Source organism: Pituophis catenifer, unplaced genomic scaffold (genome assembly GCF_029215685.1).
Source record: "Pituophis catenifer annectens isolate HBS135680 unplaced genomic scaffold, rPitCat1.0.hap2 SCAF_4, whole genome shotgun sequence".
NCBI classification, from domain to species: domain Eukaryota; kingdom Metazoa; phylum Chordata; class Lepidosauria; order Squamata; family Colubridae; genus Pituophis; species Pituophis catenifer.
Window position 1 is genome coordinate 89904794 of NW_027256884.1, and position 24190 is coordinate 89928983.

General features: G+C 35.6%; 1 protein-coding gene across 1 annotated transcript; it reads right to left on the bottom strand.

The window, feature by feature from the left end:
• Nucleotides 1-6950: 6950 nt before the first annotated feature.
• Nucleotides 6951-22531, bottom strand: VGLL3 (vestigial like family member 3). Its single transcript, XM_070943705.1, has 4 exons — nt 22379-22531; nt 18671-18917; nt 14948-15451; nt 6951-6997 (listed from the first exon to the last, which is right to left on the bottom strand). The coding sequence occupies exons 1-4, from the start codon at nt 22514-22516 to the stop codon at nt 6951-6953; spliced, it is 936 nt and encodes a 311-aa protein (XP_070799806.1). The 5' UTR covers nt 22517-22531.
• Nucleotides 22532-24190: the final 1659 nt, after the last annotated feature.

Sequence of the window (24190 nt, forward strand, 5' to 3'; positions counted from 1 at the left end):
TGAAAAACAACAGAGGATTGACTCAATTTTTCCCTGCTAGTGCAAAACAATAATAAAACTAGCTGCAGATGTGCAGATATTGAGTACCATCCAGGATTCAGCACGCATATGCACATCCAACTGAAATCCATGGATATAAAACAAATGACCATAATCAGAGAGCACAGGCTTCTTGATTGTGATTGTTTAAATTACATACAGTATACGTTCCTCCCCAAAATACTCTCATCAATTCATTCCCAAAAGAAAAAAAAAAAGCAATGATTGGAAATTTTTACCAGATGCCTTAGTCTCATCCATTTCCTTCAAATAAAAGGATCATGCCTGACTTTGAAAAAAGAAAAAGAAAGAAAGGAAAATCAATATTTTTAGGTCATGGGGATCATTGAGACAAAGATATTTACTGCTGTTGCAAGTAATGAAGCAGCCTGGCAAAACTATATCAGTGAAGAGTGGGATAATAAATATATTATGAAACAGATATAATGACAGGTATTCCCACTACAGAGTGAACATGAACTATGGCAATTTTTTCTCGATTCTGCAGCTTCTGTAGCTTGCTCTGAAGTCTTGTTGTATGCATTACAAATGCATAACATTCCTGTTGGTCCAGTGATGCATTATGCAATGCAAGAACTGAGACACATTTCAGAATATTCTGAAACCACAATAATTTATATTACACATTTATTTCAAGACACTGTAAATATACTAATCTATATTTGCAAGCACATAATTTTAATAACTATTAATGTAGACGACCTGCAAACCATAGCAAAGGCCCCCAGGCCTCCTAAAGTGCCCTTTGTCATTCAAATAGTATTAATGAAGTAATCCTGGCAATGGTTGGATTTGTATCCTACTGATAGTCACAGTTGTAACTAAGACATACATAAAGGCTTTTTTTGTATCAGAATCTATTACACTGTTTTCTAGAAATCAGTGTTCTCAATATATTTCTGGCAATGACCTGCATTATAAAAGCATTTTCATATCTGTGGTACAGCATATAAACAAATTCTATAATATTCAAAGCCATGAGTTCTTTGCTGTGCAATCAATAGCCATTTCCCTATAAAAAATAAATAAAATTAATTTTATTTGGGAGAATAAAAATGTTTCCAATGGCTTAAAAATAGGAATTCAATACTTTAATGTTTATCCCTCTCATTTTGATTTTTTTGTATAAAATATTAAGGATATTATGATTTCCATCATTGGGATCACTATCTAGAAAAGAATTGTTATGTATGCCAGGGAACAGTGTGTTATTAATATCTTCTTGGCCCACTGCAAGTTCATGTGGTTTGAAAGAACTGTATTCTTAGAAAATTTTTGTCAATATTCTTTTTCAGTTGATTCATGAAAGTTAGTTCTTTTTGAATGATTCTTCCATTATTCTGTTACAACATAGTGGTAGTGTTATCCCTTAAAAAAAGGACTAGGATTTACAAAGCTTAAACCTGAGAATGTAGGACAGTAAGTAGGGAGTAGACTGCCAAATCCCAAAGCCATCAACTGTCCTTCTCATACTCCATTTAACCCAGAAATCACAGAAAAAAGAAAGTCTATCTCCATCTTTCCTACATTTATATCTGTATGTTGCATTCATTGCAGTAAAAGAGGTAAATAGACAGCAGAAGCAGCAATACAACAAAGCAAAATTGGACCATTGCAGAAGTACTTCCTGGTTACATGTCCACCTAACTTAGAGATAACTCTGCTGAAAATGTCACAAGATACTAACCTAATTTTGTTTTTGTTTTACTCCTTCCCTAATCAAGTGGAAGAAAATGTGTTATCATCTTAATTTCAGCACATAGTTTGGATAGAAAGTGAGGTGGCAAAATGCCACATTTTAAAAGAAATCTACCATCACAGCGTCCTTCCAAGATCAGCAAGGTAATGACATTTTCATTGCCAATGATATAAGAAAGTTATTCTTTCTTTGAGATTCTTTTGACAAAAATATCAAGCAATGTGGTTATATTCCTGACATTTGCCAATTAATGGCTTTTGTAATAACCTTAATCCAGTTGTATTAGATTTATGAATATATATCTAGTGAGGTTTTAATATACCATATCCAGACCATTAAGTCACTTTTTAGAAAAAGAATATAATGAATATGAACTCATATTTGCAGACACACCATTTGTCTATTTATCTTTCTGTGATGATAGATCTTGGACTTTGCATTTATTAGAAACATTTAGTGTCAAGGCTAATGCTATATTGCCTTTATTTGCCTGTATGTTTATTTCACAAATTAATATATTTTTTATTTAAAGTACAGATTGTCCCAAAGAAAGTTGTCAAATAATTGAATTACAAAGCATCTCCAAAATAATATAAGGCAGATTCATATGTTCTCCAGTGACAACTTTCAACCATTTTTATTGTGGCCTTTTATATCTCTTTTCAAACTAGACAATTCTAAGGAAGATCTGCCATCATTTTGCGAGACCCTGAACCATGTTTGTGTTCAGGTACGCAGGGATTCGGTCTTCCATGACAGGATAGTTTTATTGTGAATTGATTGTTTTTTATCTTGGCTATATTTAGTTTTGCTGTTGCTTGCTTTTAAATATTATTAACTGCCCACAGTGCCCATTGGGCAGATGGAAAGACTTATACATTGAAGAAATAAATATGCTGAATTATGAGAGGAATTTCCTGTTTGTTTCATCGAATCGTAATAACTTATAAAAAGCCCATGACAGGAAGAAGGTTGGTTTTATGATCCTATCTTTTTTATTTATCTATGCAATATAGGATTATCTACCTACTTGTTCTTTCAAAAGAGACACAAAACAATATTACTCAATGAAGTATTTCTAAACAAAGAACTTTTCTATCTCCAGTTGAAAAAGTCTGCAACCTAATCCCATACATTCCTTTTGGTGTTATCTATTCAGGTTCATCATTGTAGTCTACTTTTCATGGCACAAAAATGACAAATAAATATGATGGGGTGAAGATTGCTTGTGAAAATTTGCTGCCATTTATTTGCATGCAGTTTACCAGTTGCCTATAGCACAGAAAATTACCATATCTCCCCAACATCTAGAAAAGCAGAACTCTGCATGCATAAACCCACACCAATCTGCGTAGAAATAAAACTATCTATTTGGATTCATTTATCAAAAGGTTATGATGTGCATACAATTTGTAATGGTGAAATATACAATAGTTAATTGGGTTTTTGGAGAAAAATGTTTGTAGATTGTTAAAACAGTCTGTAGTATCAATATTTCCAACTCTCTTTGCCAAGGGACCCCACTAGAGTTCTTGGAAAGGACATTTGATTTGCTCCTGCAGTATTGAGAAATAAATTTTTCACATAATTCAAACCAGCCTCTTGCACTTCCTTGAATAGTAAAGCTGTAAGATTCTCTTTCATTCATTTCTCTGCAACATGATTGTTGTTAATAATGAAATCTAAAATGCAAAAGGCTATCTCAGAAGGAAGTCAGTTGGTAAGTTTCCATTCTTAGGTTGAACAGAATGCAATAAATGCTTTATTTAAGCAATATTAAACTAACTAGAATTAATTATTAGTGACAATTAACATTTTGCTGCAATATTGAGGTTTATGAATGAATGCTAAGCTAAATGCAAGTACATTTGTTATATGCTGAAACTGCAAGCTACCACTATGATAGGAACATATAGCAGCCCAGCAAATGCTCTGTTGCATGGCTTATTTATTAATTGTTCAACTTACAAAATAAAATGCAAGAATTTCATTAGATTGTCTGGCAAAGGTGAATGGTGAATGAACCCTGAGCTTCACTAGCCAGAAAGAAGAAATGATCGGCAATGCCCTACTGTATTTAAAATCCTTCCTTTAAATGAAGAGAACTTCATTTGAAAAAATGCCCCCAAAAGAATAAAGTGAAGCCTATAGAGAGAGTATATTTTATTAATCTTGGCTCCATTTTAAAAATTGAATAATCTAGCACAGGTGTTGGAAGGCTGCTGTTTCACAAAAACTGTCGCATCACCAGAATTTTATTTAATAAAATCAGGGTTCCTGAACCAATGAGAGTTTGGAATAGAAATCACTTCTGAATAATTGTGTCCACTTCTATTTATTATAAATTGATGGTTGTGATACTGATGTGATTAAGGGTCTTTCAGACAAGATTCTATAGTTTTCTACACCTACACTTGCACACCTCTGCTTGATGGGTGATTTGGTTTGTACACTTTCAGTTCTTCCTGGCTTTCTGCTATTTTTTTTTTTTAATTTGATTTATATGCTGCCCTTCTCTGCCCTTTTCTACTCTTACATAGTTATTTTTCCTTCCTTTCCCTTTCCAGGCAGTGACACTTTTTCTGCTTCTTTTTTAAAGGCATATATGGCTCTGAGCATGGAAAACTTTAAACAACTTCAGGACATCAAAGCTTTACACTGAAGGGAAGAGAACATGTAATTTTAGAACATTTGAAATCTTTGGATGAACTAGAAATCAATACATTACATGTATTGTAATGTACATTACAAAAAAAAAACCGTTCTGAAGACAGGTAGAAAAGACACTCAATAGACTACAAGGAAAAATGCTTATGAAAAAAGAACAGCTTTATTCCAGTATTTAATAGTGGTGAGCTTTCTGTAAATGTTAGTTACAAACAGAAAGCCTAATCCAGATCACAAAAGCCATTTTCCCTTGTGGTTACAACACAACCATTCTATGATTTCCATTAGAAATATCCATAATTAGTTAAAATGAAACTTTGGAGAAATCAAACCACAATTTTAATAAATTTCATTAAATATTGATGTTTAATATTTTGATGATAAGCTTACCATATTTATTATTGTTATCCTCTCTGACCTTACTGAAATTGTTGATGAATGTCTTTTTACCATATTCAACTAAACAGTTGATTCAACAGAATGTTGATTGAGTTATTAAATACAGGTATTCCTCAAGTTATGACAGTTTACTTAGTGTCAATTCAAAATTATGACAACCCCCCCCCCCAAAAAAGTACTTACAACCCAATTTGAAAGTTGCGTATGTTACAGTGGTTATTCATCCTTATGACTGACTACAGAGATGGTGCAACATACCCCCTGCCTATTTCTCCCCCCATCCTGCCCATTGCTTTTCTGCCATGAGGCCAGTGTCTCTGCAGGCCTCATTTGGTTCTAGCCTGGGCAATGCCGCAGACGCCTTCTGCTTGTTGCTGGCTTTCTGGCTTGAATGAGCGGTTTCAGGGATTGGGGCGCAAAGGCAGCAGCAGCAGCCAATCAGTGTGGAGCTTATTTGTCTCATCAGGCTTGCAGAGCTGGTGAAGCTGTTTTCCTTAGTTCTAACATTGTTATAGCTTCACCAATGTCTGACTAAAGTCACTGTTTCTGCCACATGGGTCTAGAAATCTGGAGATCTTCAAAAAGTAAGTGAGCGATCAGACATGGGGTGAGGAGGAGCAATTGGAATCTGGGAGGCTAGTAAACATGTGGAGACCCAGCACGGCAGAATGGGGGAGAAGCATGAAATATCACAGTAGGTTGAGGGAGGCTTGAGTCAGGTGGCTTGTTCCAGCACTAGGTCCCCCATAGTCTCCCCCCCCGATACCTCATGTGCACTTAAAGACCTGCGAAGTGAATTAATTAATGCATTTAATTTAATGTAATTCAATTAACGAATCCTTGGGTTACAAATGTAATTGGCAGGCTCTATTACATTCATAACTCAAGGATTACCTGTATGTCTAATCAAGTTAGTGTCAGCTATTAGCAACAACAAAGCCAGACTTTCTCTAGATAGGTTTTGCTTAAATTTTCACAACTGTACTTGTACCAAATCTGTTTGCAGCATCACCTAGTACTTTCCAGTCTACTGTACATGCTACATAGATTGCTTAAAGTACTTCCTAATCATGGATTTCAAGTCTGGTACAAGTAGGAAACTTCCAAATAATTTGCAACAAGCGGGAAAAAGAGACATGTACAAGTGCAATATAAAGTGGCTTCTAAAGCACCCAACTAGGTGTTTTAATTTAGGTTGAAGCTGAAAGGAATTAGGCTAGCATTAGTTATTTTGTGCTCAATAGTAAGAATAGAATTAATGTCAGTGTAAACTTAAGAACAAAGCTTCCTTTGCAGTTAGATTTTCAGTCAAAAGCTCTGCATCCAATTACATTTTGAAATCGATTGTCCATATCCCAAAGTTTTCACTAAAAGCAGTAAAGCTTATACTCATGTTTTTGATGCTACAGCTATGAAAACTATTTTATATATGAGTGATTGTTAAGAAGGTAAAACACATTCAAGAATTTGTTATCTATGTAGGACCGAACCTATATAGCCAACAGTGAACAATTACGAGATATTTGAGCAAATAACAATAAAATTCCAAACAACTAAAAGTAGGCATTTAAAACATCTGACAGTGCACCTCTGCAAGCAAGTTCTTTAAACAGAACTTTAAAATTATTTAACTTTTAAAAAAAAAATCTGTTCTAAAATAGCCTGTAAATATTTATGTAAACTTTCTATATTTCCTCAAAAAGGATTCACAAATAGCTACCAAAATGCATTCCCAAAAAGTTAACAATTAGATTCAATTATGTCCTCTCCTGGTTGTGCATTAATATTAGATGCCAATACACAACCAAACCAAATGCTTATTTAGCGGCATAAAAAGATGGATATCAAAAATGTTGTTGCAGATTCAGGTGACAAATGATGGATGATGAACAGCTCTTGTCTTTTCATGTCATTTCTATTTAGCAATCCTGAGATTGACAAATAGGCAGCTGGGTATGGATCAGTCACATGATACAGTTGGCTCAGCATCTGCTTAGCAGAATGTCTATTGGTGCTGTGAAGATGCAGAGAGAAGGAGAGAGAGAGAGATGGAAAAGGTGTGCCATATTCCTTTCTCAAGGATAGCAACTCTTACTGCTGATCCTTTACAAGTTCCATTTGTACTTCAAAACCATAAAGCCTCCTTAGTTTTGTCCTGATGTTGGGTGCCTGCTTCAAAAGAAAAAGGAAAGGATGCTTTAATGGAAAACACAATACATTTCATATATACATTTCATGATTTTATATATATACAATGTACTTACTTCAGTTTTCCAGGAAAAATTGCAGTGATTTTTAAAAAATTGATGAGTTACTAAAATCCTTTGGCATGAAATTTAACTCTCTTTATGAAATTCAATAAGTGCCTAAAATATGCTGGTGCTTTCTTTCAGAAATTACAAGACATCACCATTCAGCATGATAGGAATATGACACAGTGAATCTTAAATTTATGTTATCTTAAATTTATTCATCCAATTCCTGGCAAGCTTGCAAAGAGATTGGCAGCTTTTTCTGCATTTGTCCTTAGAATAACAGCACTATAGTATTAAACTCAAAACCTACAATGTGCTTAATCTTAGCCATATTTTGAGATTTGTTGCTTTAGTCATAATTATGACTAATAACAGTTGATATATGGTAATTCATATAATATCTGAATGTTTCATAGCTGGCTGGTATGAACAAAGAAGAGTGAGCAGCATCTTGGTTCATATCACTAGCTACAGTTTAGCATGACATTCAAATCAGTGAATACAGAGCACCCACCCCAAATATTTATTTCCAGCATGTATGTATATGTATATGTATATGTATATGTATATGTATATGTATATGTATATGTATATGTATATGTATATGTATATGTATATGTATATGTATATGTATATGTATGTGTGTGTATTTGCTGATGCTTTATTTAAACTGAATTTGTATATCAGTGATTGCATGAGTTCTGTAGATGCTATACATTAAATAAATAAATAAACCTAATATGTAAGTTTGATGAAATTGTGTAGTTTAAGACTACAAAAAGTCTTGAAATAACAGTACAACAACAACAAAACAAAAAAAAATACAGGAATACGCCATGAGGAACTATGCTTGGCTTTAAAGGCACTCCCTATTGCACCTTGCTTGTTCCATTAATTTTTTTCCCGTCTTACAGCTGCTAAAAATAAAAAAGTAATACTGGATCAATATGAAAACCAAAACAAAATTGACAGAAAATAATTAGCTCAGATTTCTTGTTTACCAGACTGATGAATTTGCAAACAAAAGTGTTAGAAAAGTTTAACACAAGGAAATTGGAAAAGATGAGACTGTTATTGTAGACTCTATTTTTAATCAAACTAAAACTATGGAAAATTATGGAACTGAAATTCCAACAGCCAAAGGGAAAAAATGGCAACATTCCTGAAATTACTTACTGTTGAATCATTTCAATATGCTTTGATATATTGATTGAATATACTTTTACAATTCTTTAACATCAAGAAAACTATGTATAGGCACTTAGGATTTGTATTTGGTCTTCTGCCTCCTGAGCAAATGGAGATGTCTTTCTTGGGACTATGAATGGATATTAGTTTCCATTTTCATTCTTTTAAGGATATTGTCAGGTAGATAGATATAAGTAGATATTTTTCTTTGTGAATGCATAAAAGAAAGCTTTTGGTTGAGTGGTTGGAATCAGGGTATTGGAAATACATTTTCATTGAACCACATATTTCTGTATATAGTATTCAAGTTCTAATAACTATTTAAATGAGGAAGCATCTACAAAGAGGAGCTCAAAGTTAATTCATGCATGGTGAAGGGAGGATGTCAATAGTCCTCCTGTACAGACAATATAGGTATCAAAGGCCCATGTCTTGGGGTTTCCTTCTCCAGAACTCCATTTCTGATATTACCCAGCTAGAATTAGACTGATGGCAAATATAAGTCCCTCAATCTTACTGTAGTACAACAGCCCCCAACATTTTGGGCACCAGGGATCGATTCTGTGGAGAGAGGATTTTCTGATGATCAGAGAGGGCATGATTTCGCATGTTGCCTGCATCCCACAGATGGGGCTTTACTTGTTTGTTTCTGGCATGCGGTAGCCCAGTACTTGTTCATGGACCGGGGGTTGGAGACCTCTGCTATAGTCCATAAAATTCTGTTCTTCAGCAGTGCTGCCAAGCATCCTATGCATCATCCAGACTTTAGGTAATATTTATATGTACCTCTGTAACCAAAGATGTCAAAGAGTGTCAATAATGGCATGTAACCTAGCCTTATTTTACATATCATACATTGACTAGCAATACAAATCCATATTTTAACTACATTAGTAGAACCCAATAAAAATATAAATGTCAAAAAGATCTATGTTCAAATCTCAATGAGTGAGGGGAAAAAGGACTGTGGTGAGAAAAAAAGGACTGAAATATACATGTTAAAGTTAATGCAGCTTTTTAATGTCTCCCAGAACTGGTACCCGAAGAGCCAAATGATTTCAACTACAAGCCCTTCAGTGACATCACTTCATTGCATCTATTTTCTCCAGTACTTCTTAGAAGATGCTGATTATAATAAACATGTGATTCAGCCCAAGCAAAGAAAAATTTGGATGAGAACAATGCATAGAATAATAAAATCTGAAACACTAGATCTGATCTTGGGAGTAACTAACTACAAAGCAACTACATGTGAGTAAAAGTGTGACTACTTCTGTGTAGGATAATATTTTTACAGTCAGAGAAACATCTTTTGATGTTATATGCTAATATCACACCTTAATATTGTGCCTAAACTCAAAGAAAGTAGTACCATCAGCTTAGAGATGGTAATAAAACATTATTTTAATAGCATGAACAAACTTTAAGTTAAGTGGCATAAAATAGAAATAAATGAAACAGCCTCTTTCTAGAACAGCAAACTTATATTGATTAAATCTGTATGAAGTGAACAGATGGAGCTGTATCTTTTGTCATGACATATCTTGATTTGTGATTAGGGGAATCTGATCTGGGACGATGTGGGGTAGCTGTGAAAAAAGTAGCCTGTTAATTGCAGTCACAGGATGCACATCCTGGGGCAGTAATTTGTATAGTCATCTTGCCATTTTTTTTAACATGGCCATACTACTGTAGGCGTTTCTTCTGCATTTTTTTAAAAAATATTGATGCAATACCCATTTGCTGCCATACTGTCATTGCTGACATGGTCAAGAAGAGAAACATCTAATGACCAATGAAGCATGCACATCTCCATTACATGTATATAGCATTTGCTGGCACTCAGCGCTATATACATTACAGGTATATAGCATTTATATGGCACTCGATGCCATATAAAACTACTGGACATACCATAACCCGTGAAATATGCCTCCTCAAAATTTCTTTAACATAACAAAATAATTATGAAACTAATGTGTTTCCAGCAGGTTCATCTTGTTTTCTTTTTTTTCAATATCACCCAGGAGATTAAGTTAAAATTTTGGGCAAGCCTTATTATTTTGGGGCGCATGGAGCAAGATGGGACTCCTTTTGTCATCTTACCTGATATCCAGCTCTGAATTTAAATATTTTCGGGGAGGGCTTATTTTTGAGGGGAGGCTTATTTTAGTGCATGCATTCAAAAGCCTGATTGGGCTTATTATCAGGGGATGTCTTATTTTCGGGGAAACAGGGTGTGTGTGTGTGGGTGTGTGTGGGTGTGACTTATAAATAATATATATATTCCTTTGTAACTACAATGCAAACTATTGTAATTGTGCTTTCAAATTATTCTAATATTCAGATTCTGTCATGATACTTCACCCTTCACCATTCTTTGTTCAGCTCCAATTCTCAGCCTTAGAAATATTCTACACATTTGAACAGAAAAGAAAAGGAATGATATCTCATTTATTATCTTTTTATGTTTAAAAATTGCCAACAAAGTTGGATAATGATGAGAGGTTAGTGCAATGACATAATAATGCAAGCAATAAGTTGGGTGAATTGATTGTTGAATTCCCCTTGCAGAAAGAAGAGTCCATGCCATTTTATTAATGAAGAGAAACAACAGTGGATGAGATGACTTTTTAACAATAAATCATAGAGGTGCAAAAAGTAAATAGAATCAGAATGACCTTAAGCCAATTATATTTTCTCCACCTGATCTTACTCACAGGACTCTTACCAATAAAAAATGGAACATAAAATCATGTATGGTGCCTTAAGAAGAAACACAGTGGATAAATGTAACAAATGAACAAATAGTTATTCCCATCTTCTACTGCCATATATTCACAACTCAACAAGCCTGCTCCTCATTTGAACGGAGTCTACAAGGTGGAAAAAGAATGTGTAAACCTTATTTCCTGCTTATTCATGAAATGATTTTATCATCATGTCATATCCACTTAGTCATATTGACTAAAATAAAAAAGGCATCACTAACACCATTTCAAGGCCAAATATGTCATGGAGACTATGCAACATCAGTTTTAAGGCTGGATCACACATGCATAGACAGTAAGCTGCTGAATATAAAAAAATATTATTTCCCCCCCCCAAAAAAATAAATAAATGAATAAAGCCACACTATAGATGTTATATACATGTGAGAATCTTAATGCCAGGTTAATAGTAGAAATGTAAAGCAGCACAGCAATTAAGGAACACTTAGGCAAGATGCATTCTGAGAAACCATGCGCTCAAATCCAGGTATTTTAATGCTTCCAATTTTCTAACCCAAACAGCAGAGGTGGGCTGTTGGGAGTTTGCAGGAGTTGAGGAGAACCTCTAGCTAAGATTCTGTGCAGTTCAGAGAACCCCAAATCCCACTCCTGGATGGCCCCGCCCACCCCACTCTGCCCCTCCCAGGAGTCCCCACACAGCCCATTTTGGATGCAGGTGAGTGCAGGGCACACACAGAGGCTTGGGGAGGGCAAAAAACGGGCTACCAGAAGTTCTGGAAGTCCGGAAACGGGCCTATTTCCAGTCTCCAGAGGACCTCCTGGAGGCTTGAGGAAAACCTCTGGACCCTGGGGAAGGCAAAAACGCCCTCCACCATGGTGAAGGAGGCCGACTAGGCCATGCCCACCATGGCCACGCCCACCCAACAACCAGGCAGAGAACCCCTTGCTAAAAATTTTGAAGCCCACCCCTGTCAAACAGCCTTTCTCTAATCCCTCTCTATACCGTATATGCTCACTCAGGTCTCATAGCATCTTTCCTTTAAAAAAAAAAAACTTTTAGAATTTTTAAATTGTCCTATATTTTCCTACACTTATCCATTTTGTCCTATATTGTCCTCCACTTATCCATTTTTTTTTAAAAAAAGTCGTATTTAGCGTATACTTTGTTATACATATTTAGCTTTTTTGTGCCATAATCCAGGTTCCACTGCTATAACTAAAATGCCATAACCCAATTCTAATCTAAAACCCGATTTGGCACACCATGTAAAATATGATATATGCATATTACCGTAAAAAACTGGGTTTAGCTCTAACACTTTAATTAATTCTGTTCTTAGACTAAGAAGTCAGAAGTGTCTGACTCATGAACTTGACATTATCAATCTCAGTAATGTTACTCTCTTGGAATGGAAGGAGGAGCCTGTTCTTTCTACTTAATTGATTCTTTAATCAACTTGAAAGCTAGGGGAACACACAAAGCTATAATTCACAACACTGGATTATTAGTGTGTTTAGTGTGCTTAAAGTATACATTATGTCTATATTAAAGTTATCACATGTGATGGTGCACCTAGCTAATGAGATGACCTTCTGCCCTTCCAATTTTCTTTTCTCCATTAAATAATATTTAATCTATTTTGTACACTGTTTTATTATGGCTGTTCACCACCCTGAGTCCTTCGGGAGAAGGGCGGTATATAAATAAAATAAAATAAAACATTTTCTGTTTTATTTTGTTTTTACTTTTCATTTAAAATTAGGGCTTTAAAAAATGTTTTATTTTTATTTTTGTGATCTGAGTGATAGTCTGGGCAAATTTTTTTTGAAGAAAATAGGGTATAATATTTGAGCCACCTTTCCTTCTATGTGTTAATCAAGACAAATTTCATTGACAACTCAAATCTACTAAAAATATATACTATACCTTGCAAAAAGTAGGTTCCATAAAGAGTAATCTGCTTGTCTTGCAAGATGATGACATTACAGCAGATAATGACATTAAGCTCAAAATATGAAATGTAATTATTATTGTCTCATCCCTACAGCTAGAAATGTTATTAATGGCCATAAAATCATCCAGGTTTTTTAAAGATCTAGTTCTGCTATTTTTTATTAATTTCTTGAGGCTGCTAGTATCAAGCAACTGACTCTACCATTATATACCAGTAAATGCAAATGTGAAAACAAAGCCTGATGGTTTGCAGCCACTAGTACAGAAAACAAGAAAGAGAAAGTCAGTTGCAGTTAAAATAGATCCAAATTGTTACTTGTCTTTGGCCTTCCCTCAGATAATTATTTTGCTCGATCCTGTGTTCTATTTCAAACATTTAAAAAAGGAAAAACAATTTATCTAACACATTTTCCTGACATAACACATAGAAATCTTAAAGTAAACATCCACTGATGTTTAATGGATAAAATATTTGCTTACAATAGTGCCAAATGAACCTATGGATTTATACACAAAAAAAATGAACTATGGCACATATTCATCAAAAACAGTCATCATTATGTTTTTCCTAAATACTGCTAATTGGTAAAGGGTTTTACATGTATTGAAAATATATATTTTCTCTCATTTCTTTAATGGAGTCATCTCAAAATGAAGATAGATGTTTTATTTTGAGCACAAGACCAAACATAGATTACTTTCTTTAAATGTGACATAGTTTCTAGGAACTGAAACATGATCTACTATCCATTAATAGGTAGGGGACAAGATGGGACTGGAAGGGAGGGAAGGGAAAGGAAAGGAAAGGAAATACATGGCCTATGCTAAGTTGATACACAGCAGATACCAGATTTTAAAAGTTCAGTTTAGTGAGCTTCACAGTTTTCACAGTTTAGTGAGTGATAACTCATATTTGTCAGAAATGAGTTATGGTGGTCACAAGCAGAAGGTACAAGTTCCACAATAATGCCAATGAATTTTCCTCTATTATCTGCTACATAATACAGCACAGGAATAGTTAAGGCATACAAATTGGGCAAATGCAACGGAGTTCTGCAAGTAGAAAAATAGGGACCACCTTTGGTGAGAAGGTAACAGCATTTCATGTGCCTTTGGCATTTAGTCATGCCGGACACATGACCACAGAGATATCTTCAGACAGCGCTGGCTCTTCAGCTTTGAAACAGAAATGAACACCGCCCCTTAGAGTTGGGAACGACTAGCACATATGTGCGAGGGGAACCTTTATCTTTATTCTTGAACAAGACTAAGGAACAAAATTCATTGCAACTGCTTATACTAATAAACAAAAATCTTAAACTTGGACTATGAAAGTCAAATCTTCAATCATAAAGGATCATGGGGACCATAAGACAGGGGTGTCAAACTCGATTTCATTGAGGATCTAATCAGGATTATGTTTGCCCTGGGGGGGGCATGGCCGGGGTTGGTGTGGCCAGCTCAATATCACTTGTGTCGGGGACATCTGTGGCGGCCCGAGCACTCTGCCAGAGAAAATGGACTCCCAAGCTCCATTTTCAGCTGCGATGACTTCCTGCAACTTTCTGCCAGAGAAAACAGAGCTTGGGCAGTCCGCTCATCCCTTGCGAGCTCCATTTCTGGCTGTGAAGCCTCCTGCAACCCTCTGCCAGTGAAAAAGGAGCTCGGGAGGGCCGCCCCCCTGAGCTCCATTTTCACTGGCAGAGACACTGCAAGCTGATCTTTTGCTGTTTCTAGAGCAGCCCTGCAGGCCAGATCTAAGCACCCCACAGGCCAGATCCAGGCCCTGGGCCTTAAGTTTGACACCCCTGCCTTAAGCCAATTAATATTTTCTAACCTGTCTTAGAGTTTTATAAAGATAAAATAGGAAAAACCAAGTATACCATCTTGAGCTCTGGAAAATAAGGAAGTATGTAAATACAATAATTTAAGAGCTATAAATCATACATTTTCTGAAATATGTATAGATACCCAAAAGCCAATTCCAGCTTACCTGTTTCAAATCCAAACGTTGGCACAATATCAACTGTCCCATGAAAGGCTCCTGCCCAAGCTGAGGTAGCACAGCTGACAGTAGTAGGATCTGACTTTGTTGAATCACACTGTAGTGGAGGAATCTTGCCTGCACAAACTGAGGGCACTGGCAAAGGTCTGTACCGTGGGTCAAGATGTGAAGTCGGATGATGGTGATGATGCATGTGTACATGGGGATGATGGTGATGCATGTACACATCATGCATATGTCCATATGAAGAGCTCACCTGAGATGCTAAAGGATAATGCCAAGATTCTGGCATGTTAGATGAGGGAGGTGGAGCAGTCTGATGCAACGTATGTCCTGGCCAGCTGTTAGGATCTGCTACTGAAAAGGTGCTTGGTATAGTAATGGGAAAATCACGATGAATTCCACTTAAAGATGGTGGAGGTGGAGTTTGATAAGGACTGGTCCAAAATGAAGCTGGGAAGTTCCTCCTTTGGTTTGCAGTTGTTGGGTTCTCTTTTAAGAGAAAAAGTAAAAATTATATAAACTCTTAAAATAAATGTAGAAACACCACTGCTATTATGTAGAGCAATAGCAATAGCACTTAGACTTATATACCACTTTACAGTGCTTTACAGCCTTCTCTAAGCGATTTACAGAGTCAGCATATTGCCCCCAACAATTGGGTGCTCATTTTAGCCACCTCGGAAGGATGGAAGGCTGAGTCAACCTTGAGCCTGGTGAGATTTGAACTGCCAAATTGCAGGCAGCCAGCAGTCAGCAGAAGTAGCGTGCAGTACTGCACTCTAACCACTGTGCCACCATGGCTCAGAGAAGCTAAGGACGCTCATAACTGTTTTTAAATGCTCTTGAAACTACATCAATAAATACAATAATCATAGCATATTTTCTGATCTACAGTGACCAATGCTTTATATCTATTATACCTTTTAAATTAAACCTAAAATTAATTTCATATTATTAAAACATAATGCGAAATAATTGAACATCTGATGAATTAGTGATTTTTGAATCAATGAGGTAGTTTTTAAAAACTGTATAACATGAAAACAATTTCTAAAATTATGGATACAAATGTTTTTATCCCATCTTTCTTATAAGAATGGGGTTTCTCAACCTGCCTTATAAAATATCTCTACAGGGATGCTGTTCAACAGAGAAGGCACAATTCCTATTTAGATATATCCTAATCAAAAGGACCTGTGACATGTTGGCCTTGCCAGTACTCGGGGAAAAAATGATCATAGGCAGATTCTCCTGCAGTTATCCTTAGTCTATACCTTAACCATAGCAACTTTAAGATGTGTTGACTTCAACTTCCAGAATTCCCCAGCTAACATCAAAGTCCATAAATGCTGGGTTGAAAAATGCTGTTCTATGTCAACTATGACCTTAGAGGTAACAACAGCTTGAATTATACCAGAAAACACCCTTGGATTGCAAATCATGGAGTAGTATATTGAACATCCACCCTGGCAATAAACCTAGGAGATTAAATTTACCTGGTGGTGGATTTGTTGCTGGCCTGCATGGATTCCTATTAGATTTTTAGGCCTGGGCACATGTCATATATTAGTTATTATTAATTTAGGATACTATTATTTCTATTGTTCTGAAACAGAGGTTTTAATCCTCTGTTTGCAATCCAAAGGCCTGCTATAAGTGATTTCTATCAATTTAATATGTTAATTTTACTTTCTTCCTAATTTTTGTTTGTTGTAGCATTATCAATTAATGATTAATGTACTGAGAAATAATAATACTTTCACAAATTCTGCAAATCCATATAAATCATTTGTTCATGCAATTAAGTTACACTACTCTATCAATTCAAGATACTACTATCTCTTTAGATCTGGCCATCGAAAGCAAACTTAAATTCTTTCTTAATTGTATTTCTTCATTGAACTTTCTATTATTATTAGTCTGCTGTTACACTAATGAATGTGTTATATGGTTTTAAGTTTACTAGTGTCTGAAGAATCATGTGTGGTAATATTATTGGAACTATCTAATATAAAATAATGATAAGCAGAATAGAAAAGAAAGAACTAGAGAAAAATCACAAAATACAAAGACCTTTACATAGAAGTAAAACAACTGTGGGAAAGCAAAGCAAAGATAGTAATAGGTGTCTCAGTCGCAATCCCAAAGCAATGGGATCACTGCTTGAAAATACTTGGCAATGGCAAAATCATTATCAATCAATTGCCAAGGACAGCTTTACTTGGAAAAGCTTACATCCTGTGACAATACCTTTAATACCATCAAACCACAACATCTGCCAATCCAAGGTCCTCGGAAATGCCAAATCCAGATGTCTAAACATCTGGCTGATTATGCAACCAACCATAATAATGTTATACTGTCTTTTTATATATAAAACTCAAGGCGGCGAACATGCCTGATATTTCTGTCCCCTCCCTATTTTTCCACATCAACCTTTAAAAAGGGTTGGGCTGAGAGATGACAGTCCTAAAGTCAATGAGCTGACTTTCATGCCTATAAAAAAGCATAATCATTTACCAACCCAAATTGTTGGAATTTGTGCTACTGTTTTCTATTACTATGATTATCTTTAATAAGAAGTGAGAAAATTACTGAGTGGCATGCTTGTGTCCAAATTTATAAAAGTGGAAAACACTTCATAACTTTTGTTCTGCCATTGCAAAACAGAAGTATATTGAATATTTTTATTCACTCTTCTATCAAGATAAATCAGCAGATAATTCTTAAACCTGAATTATTTTCAATATTAGTTTGGGTCTGGGATAATTTTAAATCTCTAAAATATTGAGATAAATATTAATTATTTATAAGAACTGGTCTGGAATGTCATATACTAACAAATCAGTGGTTAAGAGCCCTGAAGAATAGAAAATTCATTTGTTTATCTGCAAATGAAATAATTGAGTAAAAGTTTACCTTTTATGATTATTGAAAAATCAGATAATGTTTTAACTTTTTAAAAGTATTTGTTGCCAATCCCATAAATAGTGAAAATGTAAAATGGGTGGAAAGATACTTACTCCTATGATTTGGGCTTATGTCACTATGTTAATTTCATATCCATTCCATACATTTGTTTAGTTGATTTAAATTGGTTTGCAGAGCTGAATATACTTTTGAATTACATATCCCATGTTTCAAATTTATCATTACCTGAAGAACTATGCCAACTGTTTGCAAAGTTTGAGGTGCTACAAAATGATACTACTCTTCAGTCTCATAAAAACAGAGTGCTCAGAATGACAATTTTAAATCAACACCGTGTGTACACTTTATCTATTAGCTGAAACTTAATTGATATAAAGACCAATGTTATTGCATATGATCACACACTGATATGTTTAAAATTAGGAAAATGATTTTCTCTGTATATGATAGGTTGCTTTCCTTTGTCTTTCAAATTTTTTTATTTATTTATACATTAAGGATAATAATGATAATTAAAACATTCCCAATTGTTTTCACATTCTTCTTGAAGTTATTTAGATTCCATCCATGCAGAGCGATATTTTTGCTAGCTGGCCTAATTTCTCTAGCTGCATATATTATGTGCTGAGTGCAGACAGAAGTATGGTTTTGTGTTGCATTGTACTGTTTTTGTTCTTTAAATAAAGATAATGTAGTAAGCTGAAAGAAATCACAGCATGTGTTTTAAACATTTGTGAAGAAAACAATGTTAAATTCAGCTTTCCTTTTAAAACTTACCTCTCCATAAGTCTGTTTTGGTTTTGGAAATAACAGCCTCTGAATTGAAGTTGTTAGCTTGATTTAAAGCTCTTGAGAAGTGTTCATCCACCACTGAGCCAATGTCTCCCTGAAAGTAGGTGAAAAGGACGCAGCGAGAATTAAGATATTCCATTTCAGTAGGTTGATCTTTCTCATCTTCCTCTTGCTTATTAGAAAGTGTGACTTCCAGAGTTTCTTGCATCTTGCTATATACAATTATTTTATTCTAAGGAGAGAAAAAAAAATGGATAGACAGTAGAATAATACATAATTACATATCATAAAAGCTAATGATAGTCAACCTATGAAAGTCAACCTATAAACAAACATTATATATTTGTTACAACTGTATTCATGACCCATTCTATATAGTAGGAAGTTTGTTAATTAGTTACTATCATGGCCTGTTAGGTTCTCCTTTATATTTTCCATCTGGTTATTTGATTGTAATTGAAAACAAAAATTAAAATAAGTCTGGTAAAAATCCTATCCCACTCCTAAACAAATACTTTTTTTAGGATGTCTCTTTCCCGGGATGACCAATAGTGGACAGTAGATGATGGAGAAAGAAGAGAAAATTAATCCCTTCCCTCAGTGAAAAAGAGTAAGTGTTCAGATAGGAAATAGAGAAGCCATAGATTTTGATGAAAAAAGGAAGAATGCCAAAATATTATTTCAATGTTATTCAGCTTTAAGATGTTTCTTATTTGGCAAAAGCAAATTCTTTGTGGTATTTTTGTGTATTGCATAAAAAGGCAGATTTAAACTGAATAAATAATGTGGAAAAAGAAGAATTATAATGTCAATCATATGCTTAATTACTTGGAAGTAAATCTTAATTATTTTCCAATAAACCAGACAATTATGCTAGGAAAAAAACCAGCCCAATTTAAACCAATTATTTTCAAAATATTCCCTATTTTTTTTACAAAAAAAATTGTCTATTACAATATGATATTTCAATATTCTATTATAAAAATAAAAAGTAAGATTTAAGTAGAATGCATTATGTTTCAAAGCAGTTTAGATTTTAGACATGAAAACATCTGCTTCTTGACATACAAGTTTGTTCAAAGTAGATATTAATATCATACAACTTTAAATTATAAATAAATAAATAAATATTACTTTAAATAAACTTGAATACCTACATACAAAAATCAGTTACAATTAAAATGAAGGGGAGAGTTCCTAATTTATACTGCTCTGACACTAATATACTGTAGGGTGGGCTTGAAATAATTAGCCTAGCTTTAATAAAACTGCTCTTAAAATAGCAGAAAGAAAAATTAATAAAACAAAAATCATTGGAGTTTAGACCATATTTGTGAATTCCAACCAAGATGGTATTAAGGGTCACTTCCCATGTATGGAGAAAACATTTGTGTGTGTGTGTATGTGTGTGTGTGTGTGTGTGTGTGTGTGTGTATGTGCATAATAATGATAAAACCTCATGGAATGCAGTAAAAACCAAAAAAAAAAAGTGAATTCTCAGATGACTATATTGGGGCCAAGTCAATATTAGTCCCACTTCACCCACGCACAGCATAGTCTAAAAGTGTTGTCATCCTGATAAGAATGTACTGATTTATTTTGTTACATCAGACTCTTAAGTCAAAGGGTAAATGCTGAATTTCAAAAATAAAATTTTATATGTAGTTTTGATATATATATATATATATTTCACTTTTCTTTGAAATCAATACTGTAGTCAAACATATAGCAAAGTGCTGCTTTCTATCATTTATTTAAATTTTGGCAGCTAATTCTGCACACGTATAGCAAAGAAGTCACTGAAATTGTATTTAATAAAACATGTCTACTGAAACTGCTGCCATGGTAAATGTATATGCAGACATTTGATTCATATAATTCTTAATTTTGTTGTATTATATCTGTTTGGAATTGATCTATCTACTTCAAGAATCAATAGATTTCAACAAACAGCAAGCAGTAGAAACAATATAAGCAAAATAGTCTTATGGCACTTTTAGCAGAAATATATTCATTTACTGAGACACTATATTTTCATGCATTACAACTCAGTTAATCAAATACTCTTATGCAAAGGATTATAGTCCATCATGATACAGTTTGCAGTAATACATCCTATAGTTTTTTAAAAGTTTGCTGTAACGAACCAACTTTCTCTTTGGAATTATGGGACACTGATTTCTGGTGACATACTGTATCTAAAAGACTAAAACTCAAAACTGACTAGGCTTTCCATTTAAGACGACTAGGCTTTCCATTTATTTTGCCTTAGGGTCTACAATCATCATAATGATCAAATTTTCACTATGACAAACTCAAACTTTTTTTAAAACCTACTTTCAACTTAGACAAAACAATGTTACATTACCTTCAGAAAGAAAATTCTAGACATGTATTCTGAATACATATACCTGTAAGTAAAAGACCATACTGAATTTAATGTGATTTCTTTCTGGACATGCTGCATATTCAAAACTGGGGCATAAAGGCAGAAAATTAGCCTTCCTTAAGGACAACCTCCAGCTTTTATTCAGAATTAATGGTGAATTCATGAATTTGCAGCTCCAACATCCCCCCCCCTTTTTTTAAGCAAAGTATGCAAGCAGGCTGACCTTCCAAGTCCCATACACTCCTACTTCTAAGAGAATAGTAGAACTTTGAACAGATCTCAGAAAGGGCTCTCAATATTGTCCTCATAAAGGTTTTCACATTCCAAGAAGAGGATAACTCAAGAAACCCTCCAGCCTTGGGCACAGAATTGGTAAAAAGAAGAAAAAACAGCAAACTGGCTATATCTCCCATAATCCTCTGATACTGACACCTCCATTTTGGTTTGGTGGGAAACAAGTTTAAATATGAAGTACCACCAGTTTACAGTATATTCATTCTATGTTACTGAAGTGGCAGCACCTTTTCTTCTGCCAAATAGGCAATCCTCTTACAGGTTCCTTCTTAAGACTCTGCTCATCCAATAGCCTCTCTTCTTCAGTTTCAGCCATCTAGCTATCAAAATCACCCAGGCCCCTCCAGATGCAAAGTTCTGATGCTCCTCGTTTGAGCAGACACTTCATCAAATGATAGCGGCTGAAGCCACAGCCACTACACCTACACTGCTCAGAGCCTGCCCAATTTTTTGCTCATATGGTGGCAAAAATAAACTGTCATTCACCATGTAGGGACATTTTGGATCATATTCAAACTAAGGTTTGAAGGGGTTAGTAGTAAGCCAAAGCATATGTTCATGAATACAACTGTGAGTAAGTGACTGAGTCAAACACTGTGTCTGATTGGATTCATATGTCCTTTTATATGTAGTCTCCATGTTGAAGAGATGAGTATCACTTCTAGATTAGAGAATGCCATAAGAATATTTGTGTATATGGTGTGTGGCTGAAGACAGGTCTCAACAAAGACCTGTCAACCATCCATTCTGTTCAACCAGGTACCTAATGAACCTCAGGAGTCAAGCTCCTAAGTGATACAAGGCATTGCAAAGATCACCCAGCCCCTTCTAGAGATGAACATCCAGTGCTCCTTTTTGAGCAGGCACTTCATCAATTTTTTTCTCACTGTTGGGTTCATCCATCCCACCTATCCCAAGAATGGGACTAGCAGGCTCGGTCATTCCCATTTCTGCTTTCTCCGCCCCCTACGAGAATAACAGCTTTCCCGTTGACTTGTTAAGAGTCTCACCTGTTGGCTCGAGGTGAACGGTGGTGTGGAGAACGGACAAGGACTCGTGGAACACACGACGGATGCTGCGGGCGATTTCACCTGGGAAGAGTGACACGTCGCCTGCGCCTGATGCCTCACCACATCCGAGCAACTCATGATACCCGCAGGACCTGCTCTTGCTGGTCCCTGCAGCTCTACGCTCCGGTCGCAGCTACCTTTTCCCAAGCGATCTCGACAACGGTGCTTTGATGGGACTGCGAAGCCAAGACGCGTTCATCTTCAGCAGGCGGCCGCTTTAACACTTATATAAGAAGTTCTGAAGCGGCGGCGGCGGCGGCGGGCGCATAAGGAGGCATCGTAGCCACGGGGAGGCAGAGAAGCGCAATACGCCTCTGCCGCCCTGATTATCATATACGCAATACGGAGCCCCCACGCTCGACCAGTTGCTAGAGCACCAGGCAGCGCGTCCTCAACTTAGGAAACTCCGCCTTGCCCTCTTCGGATTGGAGCAAAGTTTGCATCGAGACTGAAAGCGGACTGTCACAAAACAGAAACTGCCGGATTCCCTCCTTTATGCAGGTTGCTAGTGCGCGCTCTGTCAGTGTTAAGATAGGGGTATTGCGCGATGTCGTATGTTTTGCTTCGCGAAAGCGGGGAATAGCAACTGCGCCCAAGGAAGGATGGGGAAATAAGTAATTTTTATTTTATTTTGCTTTTGCTTTTGCTGTCAGTGTATTTGGCAATTTGAAATTCATCGTGGAATATGCATCAGCCTCTAATTTAATTTTGCATTACATTTTTGTAACCTTAACCGAAAGATGAGACATACAACGAGGAAAAATACCCAACAAATTTTCGTTCTAGTCTCAGCAGGTACAATGTCAGTTGCTTTCCTAAAGTATGTTATAATAGTCAATCTTTACAGGAAGATTTGTAAAATAATTTCAGAGATGAGAAAATAATTTCAGGAAAAAAGAAATGACAAATCTGTAAGAATTGATGCAGATCAGAGCTTTTGTTCTCTTGTGAGTTTTAAAGGGACACCTTGTGCAATTTAATGCCAAAGCTCATAAAACTACCACCAAACCATTCCCGACTGGAGCATTTTGTGAATTACTGCTTTGCTAGCAGTAGAAATGCTATTATTGCCCAAATGCACTTTTGGAAAAATGCTTAATTGCACTTTTGGAAATAGTGCTGAATTTTTGTTTTATTTATGCAATATTATTATTATTATATTGTGCATGCTTTGTTACATTGTTGACAAAAGGCAAATTCACACTAACTCATCTCTCTGCTTCTATGCTCTGCTAAAGCTACAGAATGCCCAGAATCATTGTATTAGTATATTATTGCTATCCATCCAGAGGCAGCATATGGCAGTCAGACTACCAATTGATGGTTACCATATAATCAGGGGTGAAATCCAGCAGGTTCTGACAGATTCTGGAGAACCGGTAGTGGAAATTTTGAGCAGTTCCAAGAACCAGTAGTGTAAATTTTGAGTAGTTTGGAGAACCGGCAAATACCAGCTCTGGCTGGTCCCAGAGTGGGGTGAGAATGGATATTTTGCAATATCCTTCCCCCAAGAATGGGGAGGGAATGGGGATTTTGCAGTATCCTTCCCCTGGAGTGGGGTGGAAATGGAGATTTTGCAGTATCCTTCCCTGGAGTGGGGTGGGAATGGGGATTTTGCAGTATCCTTTCCCTGGAGTGGGAGGAGAATGAGATTTTGCAGTATCCTTTCCCTGCCATGTCCACCAAGCCATGCCCACAGAACGGTAGTAAAAAAATGTGGATTTCACCACTACATGTAATGTTATAAACTGT